Source organism: Hesperophylax consimilis, chromosome 2 (genome assembly GCF_061612785.1).
Source record: "Hesperophylax consimilis isolate HC1 chromosome 2, BYU_Hcon_1.0, whole genome shotgun sequence".
Lineage (NCBI taxonomy): Eukaryota > Metazoa > Arthropoda > Insecta > Trichoptera > Limnephilidae > Hesperophylax > Hesperophylax consimilis.
Genome location: NC_142837.1, coordinates 38228164 through 38239461, shown reverse-complemented (window position 1 = coordinate 38239461; position 11298 = coordinate 38228164). Strand labels below are relative to the sequence as shown.

General features: G+C 39.3%; 1 protein-coding gene across 1 annotated transcript; it reads left to right on the top strand.

Annotated features, from left to right (window-relative positions):
• Positions 1–4476: 4476 nt before the first annotated feature.
• LOC149425989 (uncharacterized) lies at positions 4477–6995 on the top strand. The gene is made up of 2 exons (XM_089642713.1): positions 4477–5115; positions 5911–6995. Exons 1-2 carry the CDS (start codon positions 4894–4896, stop codon positions 6847–6849), a joined length of 1161 nt encoding a protein of 386 aa, XP_089498839.1. The 5' UTR covers positions 4477–4893; the 3' UTR covers positions 6850–6995.
• The last annotated feature ends 4303 nt before the right edge of the window (positions 6996–11298 follow it).

Genomic DNA, 11298 nt, shown 5'->3' with positions numbered 1-11298 from the left:
TACTGGGAGTATCTTCCCCTTTGAAACGTGCTGCAAATTTACAAATGAGTAATTTGTGAAATAACACAAATTCATCAAATAAAATTTACTTGTGCATGTCGGGATTTGAACCCCGCAACCTCCAGCTTGCTAGTCGAGAGCCTTACCCCTCGGCCATGGAGGCCGTCAGACATTGAATATTTTGTTACACTGTTTAGTTAGACACTTTTACAAATGTGTTACAATTTACTCAGCCCACTCATTTTTAGCGTCGCTACACCATGAAACTCATGCGACAGTTGCTAGAATACACAAGATAAAATGAACCCTGGTGACTGGTCAGCGAGAGCTAGATGCGCAGTGTGGTAACTGAGTGTGTAACAGTAAGATAACCCCTAATGTCAGTGTACAAAACTTAATCCTGACACACGGCCGACTACTAAGGGGGTATTTCACTATGTCGGGCTAAATATCTGACTAGCTATCCGTTGGCTGGCTTTAAAGATCAGAATAACTTCGTTATTCAACGGCGACCGTTTCACCATTGTTTCGAGCTTCCGGATAGATAACACTCAAAATAGTCTGGCAACATCGCAAAATGTTTGCAGTTACTCCATCTACTGCCACGGCTGTCATGCGTCACAGTCCGCACACCGCGAAGTGTGCATTTTTTTGGTTATGTTATGTTGATTATCAGGTCATTTTAGATAGATTCGTGTCGAATTAATACATTGTTTCTTATTTTGAACACAATCAAATAATTCAGGATGGATCATACAAGCATTCAAATTCATTCAACAAAATTCGACTCACTTCTCAGCTGTCAAACTCGGAATGTTTTGACGCCATCTTTGATTCGAGGAATAGCGCCTAACGTGAAGTTCGAGCACTGATTAGTCAAATCGAACTTTAACCCGAGCGTTAGCGTTATTCAGATATAGTGAAAACGAAAAAATGACTAATCCGCGGATTAGTGCTTAGTCAGAACATAATCAGAGATAGTGAAATACCCCCTAAATGTGATATATGAATACTGGCAAATTATAGAGCTTAATTTTGAGCTTTCAACTAGTAAAAATAACAGCAGATTATAGTACCTGTTGGTATACTGACAGAGATATGACAATACTATCATGTAGAATCTACTTGCACTTTACCACAGGACACCTTTTATAATAAGTAATAACCTAATATAACCATAAATACCTCAAGTAATGTGCTTAATGTTGATGCTACTTTTGTACATCATTAGCCATCTCTGTCTGTCTGTTTGTGTGCTTAGTTCTTCTAATCTACGCAACGGATTTAGATCATTTCTTCCGGAAGGTTTACGTATATAATACATGCTCTTATGATTATAGAAAGTAGAGAAAACTACTTTCTATAAATATAACCCTATGAAACTCTGTTGCATAGTTTAGAAGAACTAAGCCCACAAACGGACAGACACGGATAGCTACTTTGTTTTATACTATTTAGAGATGTATAGAATAAAGAATTTTATTCTATAATAATTATATAATATTCATTTAATAATATTAACTTTAGAATGATATTAATTCTATGATATCTAATAAGACTATGAAAATTATTCTGTACACCTGCTTTGTACAGGTGATAGTATCTCACAGCTGGAGAATGCAAACAATTTTAAGTAATGATATCTCTTGGCTTATTTGTCCAGGATTCTTTCTATCGGAGAGCAATTTGATAGACGTAAATGTCTCTCAAGCCGAGCTTAAAAAGCAACTGATATACTGGCCGTAAAAGTTATTATTTTACAACGTTTTTGGCTTCCACCCTTCAAGAAGTTGTTGGTTATCGTTTCAATGGAAGGCTAATTTATATTTTTTGTAATATTTAAATGGGCTAATTTTAAAATAATATGGAAAATTGGAGTCGAGTTCAGACATAGCCCCACCGTACACATAAAAATCGACCCAGAATATGTTACTATTATGGAATTTTAACATATGAAGGTTCTCCCCACAAAATTCACTATCAGTTTGAAATTAAACTGAACAAACTGAACCAAAAAAACCACCATGTAATTTATTTATAATTATTTCATAAAAACACATTTAAAAAAATATACATTTTTAAATTATGTACTTTATATTATCCGTACTAGTAAATTTTAATCATATGTAAATTAAATCCTCAGCACGGGAGAAAAAAAAGATAATAAAACACTATTATTATAATTGACAGCCTATGGTGAATATGGAGAAATAGGCCAAGCACAGGTATATTATGAGTATGTATAGCGCTTGTGGGAGACTAGCATAAATCTCTTGAACCTACCCAAATGTTATACATTATGAATTACGTAATATTATTATATACAATGGTAGAAATTAAGGTATAATAGTAACATAACATTTATATAGCGCAGTTTTGTGTTATTTTTATTTCACTTCGAGTGCGCTTTACTATAAGAAACTTAAAGATAATACGCGAGACAACGGACTAATTTGAGTGACTTTGCTCCATCAGAGGGAAGACATCAATGGATTGATTTTATATGCCTTAGATGGAAAAAGCCAGAACTCACAGCTTTTGAAATTTGCGATTCCAGAGACAGACTATTGTCTATAGTGAAACCCAGAAATTTTATTTCCATAGAAGAGATTATATCTGTATCCTGAATATGGATTGGACTGGTGTCAAGGACGGCTTGGCTTCCAGGGGAAGCTATACAAATAAATTCTGTCTTTGTCGGATTAAGTTTAAGTTTATTGACAGACATCCAATTTGAAACTGTGTTAAAGAAGCTAACCACCTCGTTTTTAAAGACGTCTTTTTCATCCGGGGACAAAACTTGAAAATCAAACGATCATCTGCGTAGGCTTGTGATTCATAGCCAGCTGAGCGAATGAGTTGTTCAAGAAGATTTGTAGAGAATGAAGAGAATGGGACCCTAGACAGACCCCTGGGGAACTCCAAATTCGATAGGAGTTTCAGGTGATGTACATTTATTGAATGTTACTGAGACTACTCGTCCAGACAGGTACAATATCATCCATTGAACATTTAACAGCACTAAAACAATGCCAAAATAACTCGATTCAACTCCAGATGGACAAAATAGCAGGGGACCTAGATAATCGTGACTTCAAAAAATTTTGGAACAAGTCAAATAAATTTTTAAATATGTATTGTAAAATCTCGTGCAACATACACGGAGAGACGAATCCAGAATTAATTGTAAACATTTTTAAAGAACATTTCGCAACTACCACGCCGACTATCGACTCAAATGAATCACATTTAACTGCTTATGATGATATCGTTCCCATCGTCACAACTAACATGATAAAATTGGCCATTATGTAGCCTGAACCGTCATTTAAAACCTTTATTGAGAGAAGCATTCTCAAATTCCCTTTCGCGTGGCACTTTCCCGCTCTTTTTCAGCACCTTGTGTTGGTCAAGTGGTCACCAGATGCTACACAAAAGTAAAGCGTCCCCTATGCGACTTTTGTTTACGGCATTCTTTCTCATTAGCGTTTTAAATTCCGTCGCTGGCGTTGTCGTTGCGAAGTAGCTCCGAATTTATAACGATTTTTCCCGTATATAATTATTTTAAGTGTATAATTATTTCAAGATAATTCATTATATTATAACAGCGAGGCTGTTCGAAGTATTTTTAAAACAGAAATAATTTTTAACTGTTTAAAAAGATAAAACACGTGGTGAACACGACGGAAAAGTTCGTCAGTTCGTCGGCCATTTTGTGTTGTTTGTTTATTTACATTGTGTTTTGTGTACCTTGTGTTTTGTGTTTTGGTTTCTTGTCCAATTTAACAATGAGTGGCTCCGAGATGTCATCATCCGATTCGGTAGAGATGACGGTAGAAGAAGTTAACAAGATCATTTTGCCAAAACAAAATGAGCCGAAACGAAAGTTGCCGAAATCGACCAAATCTACGAAAAAACATCGCATTGATAAACTCACGGCTCAAGTGGAGCACATTAGCTCGTTTATTCAGGATTTTATGGCGGCTAAAACATACGAAGATAGGAGAAACTTGGATTCCGACGAGGACGCATCATCGGAAGATCAAGAGATACACGTGGAGAGAAATTCACGATCTTCGCTAGGGATGGGATTAGTAAATCCTAATCATGAATTCAAGGAATTAAACCTATCGATGGCGGAAACCACGTGTAAGGAACCTACAGTTCCTAAGGCGGACGCAAACCGCGTAAAGAAAATCGAAGATTTACAACACTTCGGTTCGCCTGAATGGAACGAAGTAAGGTATGGGGAGGTCGTAAGAAAATATCTGGCCAACCCCATGTTCAACCAGTTGGAGGTTAATGGAGAGTTTCTGCATTTGAATAAGGCAGAGCAATACGCGGGGTCACTTGACAAATTTTGCGGGTCACTAAGCCATGCCCTGTTGCAGCAAAATGAGTGCCTCAAGAAATCTCTTCAGGAACTGGTAAACTGGAGTGCAGAGGAAGGCAAGGAATTATCAGCAGGTTCCCTCTTCAAGAAAGTGGAGTCGCTATTTGCCCCGGATACGCAATATCAGACAGTGACCAAAGATGTCCTGCAGATGGTCTGTGGAAGGAGAGCAAATGCGATCCAGCATCGTAGGGATGCAATCCTTAACGAGATAAAGAGCCGCTACGTACGGGAGGCAGTCAAAAATATTCCTCCAGCAGCGGGTTATCTTTTTGAACCAATGAAGCTAGAATCCCAGATTCAGCGGATGGGAGGACTGGATAAATGCTTCCCACATTCAAGCTTCGACCCTCAGCCATCAACCAGCTCGCAGATGCCCAAGAAAGTGCCAGTGAGGAAGCCTTTTCGTGAGAGCAGGCCCTTTCGGGAAAGCAGGACGTTTCGGGACAACAAGCCCTTCCGAGACAACAAAGCCCCCCGCGGAGGGCGATCTAATCAAGATGCAAGAGGTGCGGACAAGAGGGGACCAGCCAAACCAAGAAGGAATTTTGGCAACAAGGATAGGCTATGACTATCCGGAGAAGGCGTTTCAGGGGGGGCAATTGCAGCACTTCATAAGCAAATGGGAAGAATTAGAAGCACCACCAGCACTGCTAACCATGTTGCGAGGGTACAAGCTACCCTTTCGGCAGAAACCCCCTCTAAGTATAGTGGCAGACACGGTAAGCTCAACTTATAAAACCCAAATCACAGACGAAATGACACGACAAATAGACAAAATGAAAAAGGAAAAGATATTGGAATCAGCTTCAATATCGCCTTCCTTTCTGTCACGGATGTTTCTCATACCGAAGCAAGACGGGTCATTTAGGCCGGTCTTCAACCTTCGTCGTTTGAACAATTTCTTAGCTATTAGCAAATTCAGACTTATTAATGTTAATAAGGTTGCAACATTTATTCAACCAGGCGACTGGATGGTTAAAGTGGACCTTTCTCAAGCCTACTTTCACCTTCCAATTCATGAAAATCATCGCCGTTTTTTGAGACTGATTTTTAATGGAGAACTGCTTCAAATGACATGTTTGCCTTTTGGACTAGCCTCAGCTCCAAAGGTTTTTGCTTCACTTACCAATTGGATAGCGCAAAAATTAAGAGACAAAGGTCTCAGAATAATTGTTTACCTAGATGATTTTTTGATAGTACATCAAAATGAAAATATATTGAAAATGCATACATTCGAAACTATTTCAATGTTACAAACTCTTGGGTGGATAATACAATTCAGTAAATCCACTCTGTGTCCAGTTCAGAAAATTGAATATTTGGGAATTTCATGGAATTCAAGGGACGGCTTAAAAGGCCTCCCGCAAACTAAAATAGCGAAAATAACAAATTTACTGAAACAATACATTAATCTAGGAAGGTGGTCACTTGAGCAGGCCCAGAGCCTCTTGGGTACCCTCCATTTTGCTAGTTTCGCCATTCATAGAGGCAGGCTTAACCTTCGCATGTTACAGTGTGCCAGTCGCAAGCTGCCTGCATTCAAACCGAGACGACTCCATCCCATTCCTCGAACAGCGATAGAGGAGCTGAGATGGTGGAGCAGGTCCCTGCAGACGTGGTCACCAATGCATCAAGCAGTGATTCGTCATACCCTCACGACCGACGCCTCGGACTGGGGATGGGGTGCGCAGCTAGACGACCTCAGATTGAGTGGAGCTTGGTCCCAAACACAGCAACCTCTCCACAGCAATGTCAAGGAAATGCTCGCCGTGCTGGCAGCACTTACTCCTCACGGGCCAGAGCTGTCAGACTCGGGTCTCCTGATCCAGTCAGACAACAAATCGGTGGTTGCGTACCTTCGCAACGAAGGCGGCACACGATCCAAGACATTGCTCGAAGCGACTCGTCAAGTCCTTCAGATGACAGACACGTATCGCATTTCACTGTCTGCTCACTACCTACCAGGAAGGTTCAACGAGGTGGCAGATCAACTCTCCAGAAAACGCGAACCTCCGGAGTGGCATCTTTTACCAGCAGCAACAAAATTGATTTTTGCAAAATGGGGGAGACCAACTATAGACCTGTTTGCATCGGAGACAGCTCACGTTGTAGAAGATTATGTGTCCCTAAATGTATTCGACAAAGAGGCAAGTTTTGTCAACGCTTGGACTCGAGAGTGGGATTTTCCTCTAGCTTGGGTGTTCCCCCCTCCGTGCCTCATGCCGAGAGTTCTCGCACACCTCAACCGGGCCAAGGGCCTATACCTGATTGTAGCCCCGAGATGGAAGAAAGTATTCTGGAGACCAGACTTGAAAAGTCGAGCGACGAGCCCTCCTTTCACCATAATGAACCTGACAGAAGTGCTGATAGACACCAGAACCTTGAAACCCCCTCCACAAGTAGAGGATTTTATTTTGGAGGTGTGGAAGTGCCGGGGTGGAGTCAGTCATTAACAGATTGGTCGGACAAACAGAAAGAATTTTTAAAGTCAGGTTGGAGAGAATCCACACTTAAAACATATAAACCGGCATGGCTTAGGTGGCAAAAGTGGGCATTAAATCACGGGGTAAACCCGAATGTCCCTACAGGAAGTAACCTGGCAAGATTTTTAACAGATCTTAGTTTAGAAGACAATTTCTCTCCCAGCACAATTCGACTCCATAAATCGGTAGTAACAACTTTCAGTAGCCCGGAAGAAGGAAACCTAAGCTCACACCCTCTAGTCAGACAAGTTCTCAAAGCCGCAGCATTAAAGCATCCTAAACTGTCTAAGCCTCCTATCTGGGATCCCAGAATGGTGTTGACCTGGTTAGAAGCTAACCCACCCAAAAGGTTGAGTCTCTTTGAAGTCTCGAGAAGGGCAGCGACTTTACTTTTGTTAGCTTCGGGACGAAGAGTGCATGACCTGACCTTGTTACAGTGTTCGCCAGACAAACTATTCATAAATGAGGAAGGGGTCTCGTTATGGCCAGTTTTCGGATCCAAAACTGACTCTGCTACATACCAACAGTCAGGTTGGAGGTTGAGAAACGGAAATCAGCCAAATATAGACCCAGCATACTGGATTAAGAAACTGATTGAAACCTCCAAAGAACGGAGGGAAACAAAGCAGAATTTAACAGAACTCTTCATCACTACATCGGGAGCAGTTAAGGCAGCTTCAAGAACAGTCATCGCCCGTTGGGTCAAAACAATTCTAGAAGAAGCTAAGATCACAGCTGCCCCGGGAAGTGTACGGGCAGCAGTGGCGTCACTTAACTGGCTGGATAATTTTAGATTGGATGACATCCTGGCTCGAGGGAACTGGAGGAGCCGGGACACCTTTGCCAAATTCTACAGAAGGGAAGTTAACACTCCCCTAGAGGTAAATAGGGCATTGTCTGTAGCCTCCCTATTCCACCCACTGTAACACGTGAGTAGGTATTCCAGTTTTTTGACGTATTATAATAGATCACATTAGCGTTAGTGGTCACCAGTCGATAACAAACAGATCTCAATAAAGGTTTTAAATGACGGTTCAGGCTACATAATAAAATAGTTTTACCTACCAATAAAACTTATATTATGTACCTAACCTCATTTAAAACCTAGGCAATCACTGCCTGGTGAGAACTAATGAGAAAGAATGCCGTAAACAAAAGTCGCATAGGGGACGCTTTACTTTTGTGTAGCATCTGGTGACCACTTGACCAACACAAGGTGCTGAAAAAGAGCGGGAAAGTGCCACGCGAAAGGGAATTTGAGAATGCTTCTCTCAATAAAGGTTTTAAATGAGGTTAGGTACATAATATAAGTTTTATTGGTAGGTAAAACTATTTTATTAGTAACATGAAATCTGGAACGTCTGCAGGGCATGATGGTTTAAGCACCGAACACGTCAAACATGCAGGGGCAGCGATTATGGAACTTCTGGCAACACTGTTCACCGACATCATAAAGAGTGGCTACCTACCCAAAGACATGACAAAGACAATTATCATACCGATAATAAAATCCAAACTGGCAGACATAACTTTACAGGAAAACTACAGACCGATATCCATCGCCACGGCCATCGCTAGAATATTTGAACGAGTTCTCTTAGATCAAGTCGGATACCATATGAAAACGAAAGATAATGAGATGGGCTTCAAAAGAGAGTGCTCTACTGACTGCGTAAAAAGAATGTTAGAATACTACAGGAAGCAGAAAATAACAACTTACGCATGCTTTCTGGACCTTAGTAAGGCATTCGACAGAGTTTCTCACCCCTTATTATGGAAAAAACTTAAGGAAAGAGGGATACCATGGAAAGTGGTAAAAATTCTAGAATCATGGCACTGTCAGCAGGAAAACCTTGTAAAGTGGAAAGATGGATTCTCAGAACCCTATTTCTTGAAAAGCGGGGTCAGACAGGGAGGATGTATGTCCCCAGTACTGTTTAACATATACATGGATGAACTAACCCACAGGTTAAACAATGCTGGAGTGGGCTGCCACATCGGAGGTCTATGTATTAACAATATGAGCTACGCAGATGATATGGTTCTGATGGCACCGTCAATAAGGGGATTACGAATTCTCCTGAAAATCTGTGAAGAATTTGCACTCGAAACCAACATGATTTATAATGCGAAAAAACAGCACTGTTGGTCATAAAACACGGGGAAGGCCCAAAGCAACATCTCCCCGCCTTTTTGAATGGTGAGCTTCTGAAGACAGTAGAAACCACAAAATATCTAGGACATGTCATCAACAATAAGCTAACGGATGATGAAGATATTGACAGGCAGAGGCGTCTATTGAGTATAAAATGTAACATGCTCAGTAGAAGATTTCGGCTCTGAGTGAAAAGGACGCTCTTCATAGCCTTTTGCACCACCCTGTACACATGTGAGCTCTGGGCTAATTTCAAAAAAATAACAATGGAAAGGCTTCGGGTGCAATATAACAACGCTTACCGATTGATGTTCGGACTCCCCAGGCACTGCAGTGCCTCCTCAATGTTTACAGAAGGGCGAGTTCCAGGATTTACAGCTCTAAGAACCAGGGTTGCAGGACTGAGGGGAAGGATAAACCATTCCAGAAACATTCTTATCATAGAATCCCGTCTGACTTCAGGATCGAGCATTGAACACCACTGGAGAAAGATACTTGCTCCCACAATCTTAGATCCGATGGATTCCTGTGCTTCTCTGCTTTAATCTAATTGTTTTTTAAATTTTTATCTTTATTTTCCTATTATGTAAATATTATCTGTACTTATACCCTTTATGGGATGTGTGGGATTGCACTCACCTCCCCACATCCTGGAATAAACGCCAATATTATATATTTTTACTTAAATTTAAGTTTTAAATTATACCCTCAAACACGTTATTATATTCACTGTGGGCCTTTAAATACTCGTGCTATTCGTATTTACATACTTATAAAAACTGAATGTGATATATTTGTATGATGAAATGTTACATAAACTATATTATTTAATAAATTGCATTACATATATTTTGGCCTTAAAAACAAGCAAACCATAAAAAATGCCTTAGCCTTTGGCAGTTTTGATATAAAATTATATTACATGTTCAAAATATACACCTATAAATAATAATATTATTGTTATGTACGTTGTTTATTGCCTTTTGTTTTGCAAATAAAATAATTATTAATATTTTATATTGTTTTTTTAAATTTTATATAATGTAGATATTTATTTTATTACCAGTGGAAGTCCCCGGCGTTGCCCGGGCTTTACAAATTACACAGAGTTTTTCAAAATCTATTATCTTCCTCTTGTTTCGTAGTCAAGTGTGCAAAATTTTATCAGTTCTGCAATTAAACTAGATTTATATAAAAATCAAATTCACGCTGCCCATTCTTCTTTATATGAATAAATAGATGTAATTTTTCACGTGTAGCAAACACATTGTGGATATACATAATTAAAATAAAATAAACCTTGTTTTTAATACCACTTTATCTCTAAATAGTATAAAATAAAGTCGCTATCCGAGTGTGTCTGTTTGTGCGCTTAGTTCTTCTAAACTACGCAACGGATTTTGATAGGGTTTTCACTATCCTTTAGAGAATTTCTTCCGGAAGGTTTATATATATATAATACAATTATATTTATAGAAAGTATAGACAAGTCAATGTTTTCTAAGCAAAATGGAAAAAAAAAATTTCAGGCGCTTACATTGCTAACGCTGGCTTACCCTTATAAGATATATCAAAATAATGTACTACGGAATTATAGATGTTGAACAGGCCTACAGAAAAGTCTGCCATGGAATATGTTTATCTCTTAAGGATAACTCCCAGCAACGCCGGATAAACGTCAGCTAGTTGTCTATATTTTTTAACCAACCGGTTTCGGATCACCTTGAACCTTTACCAGAGTTATATAACAACACTAGCTAAACCGGCAAACGTTGTTCTGCCATATAAATTATTTATATTGAATATTTCTGTTGTTAAATAAAAATAACAAATGTAGTGTAAGTGTGTGGGGATGGGATATATGGCAGAAAGGTGAATGGAGCACTGAAGACGGTGACCGCCGACAAAAACAAAAAACCACACACACCATTCATTTTCTCAATTCAATGTGTTTCATTAAAGTAACGGACATATTCATTGTTCGATCTTTTAAAATTTAAATGAAAAGTCAAAAAAATCTGTATATTTTTTATCCTAAAGTATGAAAATGAAATAAAGAAAATCAATATTAATTTCGAAGAGCAATTGAGTGTACAATATTTTTTGTCAGTCCGTCTGTAATGGAAAATATAAGGTAGTAGGCACGTTGTGCGCCATTGTAGCAGATTTGAATCCACTGTTGCAACAATTAAAAGTTAAAATTAGTTTGCAACCATTGTAAAATTTAAAACGGCTATAACCACGAGGGTCGCCTTTGTATAAAT

Bases quoted from the DNA above. Each gene is read 5' to 3' on its own strand.
- LOC149425989 (XM_089642713.1), top strand. From the start codon at position 4,894: ATGCAAGAGGTGCGGACAAGAGGGGACCAGCCAAACCAAGAAGGAATT. The intron at 5,116-5,910 runs GTAAGCTCAACT...CGCATGTTACAG, and splicing joins TAAGTATAGTGGCAGACACG to TGTGCCAGTCGCAAGCTGCC.